Genomic DNA, 1,758 nt, shown 5'->3' on the forward strand with positions numbered 1-1,758 from the left:
ACCCACCTCAGCCTCCCAAAGTGCTGGGATTACAGGCTTGAGCCACCGCGCCCGGCCGATGCCAGTATTCTTATGTTATTTCCTGTAGAATAAATTCCTACGGATAGATTTGGGGTGTGTATTAGTCAGGGTCCCAGCAGGAAGCAGATGGCACACTCAGATAAGTAATCCTGGAGAGAGTTTGCTGAAGGGAAGGTTTATAAAGGTGTGGACAGATGGAGAAAAACCCACAGGGAGAGTGCTGTACTCCATGGATAGCAGAAGCAGGAGGTGTTACCCTCCCTGGAGCAGCAAAGGCAAGGGGCAGTTTCCAGAACTTGGGCAGGGCAGCTGTGTGGAGAGGCTGCCTATGGTACAAGAGCTGTGGCCTTCACTAGATTGATCGGGGGGACAGATGCCCAACAACACTCTTCTCTGTGTGCCTCCCCATCCATTGTCCATTGGTGTATCCCATTGGCCATGCCCAGCCAACAGCTGGAGGGTAAGAGAGACCATTGGCACAGTTCACACAGACCAACCACCAGGGGTAGAGAGTAGTAGAGTATAGCTCTGGCGGGGCAAACAGAAAATGTCCAGCATGAGGTCAAAGGATGTGCTGTTTTTCGAGGATTCTCATACACATTTAAGTTTGCCTATCAGAAATGTAGCAATTTTTTTTTTTTTTTTAATTGATGCAGAGTCTGGCTCTGTCATCTAGGCTGGAGTGCAGTGGTGCATTCTTGGCTCACTGCAACCTCTACACCCAGATTCAAGTGATCCACTCAGCCTCCCCGAGTAGCTGGGACTACAAGCTCACGCCACCATGCCCGGCTAATTTTTGTATTTTTTGGTGGAGGTGGGATTTCACCGTGTTAGCCAGGCTGGTCTCAAACTCCTGACCTCAAGTGATCCACCCACCTTGGCCTCCCAAAGTGCTGAGATTACAGATATGAACCACTGCACCCGGCCTTGTTGTAGCAATTTCTTACTCCCCACTGAGAGTCTGAGAGAGATCTGTTTCTTCAAACTTCAGCAAACTTGGGATGCTGTTAACCAGCATGGCTGGCTCCTTCTCCGTAGGTGGTCTCGGTTCAAATGCTGCTCCTCAGAGAAACCCTCCCTGACCTCCTCAGCCAAAACAGCCACCCCCACCCAGCACATGTTTCCTCTGCCCATTACCTGCTTGATATTCTTTGCAGCACTAATCACTCTCTGGAAGTATATTGTCTATGTATTTACCTGTTTCTGCTTTTCTAGTATAAAGCCCCTGAGAGCCAGGCCCTGGCCTGACCTCTTCATGGCTCTGTCTGGAGTACAAAGCCTAGTACGTGATATGTGCACATTTGGTTAAATAAATGATATGTCCCCAAAACTGTGCCACCATCCTCTCTGGAAGCATGTTGACTTCTAACAGCATGTTTTGCAGGTTGCTTATGGGTCTCACTCCTTGTTTGTTTCCTCTAGCTCCCATACTTTATGAATGAGCTCACGCTGACGGAACTGGACATGGGCGTGGCTGTGCCAAAAATCCTCCAGGCCTTCAAGCCTTACGTTGATCACCAAGGTAACTCCTAACTGACCGTTCTTTGAGTGTTAAATATACCCTTTGCTGCAGATTCAGTACCATGATGGTTTTGTGTTTGGAGGGTGTTGAGGACTTTTTAAGTCATCTGTTTCATGTCTTTTTGCTCTTAACAATCATAGCCTTAAAACTATGGGGGCCTATGCCTGTAATCCCAGCACTTTGGGAGGCCAAGGCAGGCTGATCACCTGAGGTCA

General features: G+C 48.7%; 1 protein-coding gene across 3 annotated transcripts in view; it reads left to right on the top strand.

Annotated features, from left to right (window-relative positions):
- TEX2 (testis expressed 2) overlaps positions 1-1,758 on the top strand; it is a 119,497-nt gene that overhangs the window by 91,935 nt on the left and 25,804 nt on the right. For all 3 annotated transcript variants that reach the window (XM_017517856.1, XM_017517857.1, XM_017517859.2), the window contains exon 7: positions 1,444-1,543. In XM_017517856.1, the coding sequence (XP_017373345.1) occupies positions 1,444-1,543 (100 nt within the window). The remainder of the gene's footprint in view (positions 1-1,443; positions 1,544-1,758) is intronic.

This window comes from Cebus imitator, unplaced genomic scaffold, assembly GCF_001604975.1.
Source record: "Cebus imitator isolate Cc_AM_T3 unplaced genomic scaffold, Cebus_imitator-1.0 Scaffold650, whole genome shotgun sequence".
Taxonomy (NCBI): Eukaryota; Metazoa; Chordata; class Mammalia; order Primates; family Cebidae; genus Cebus; species Cebus imitator.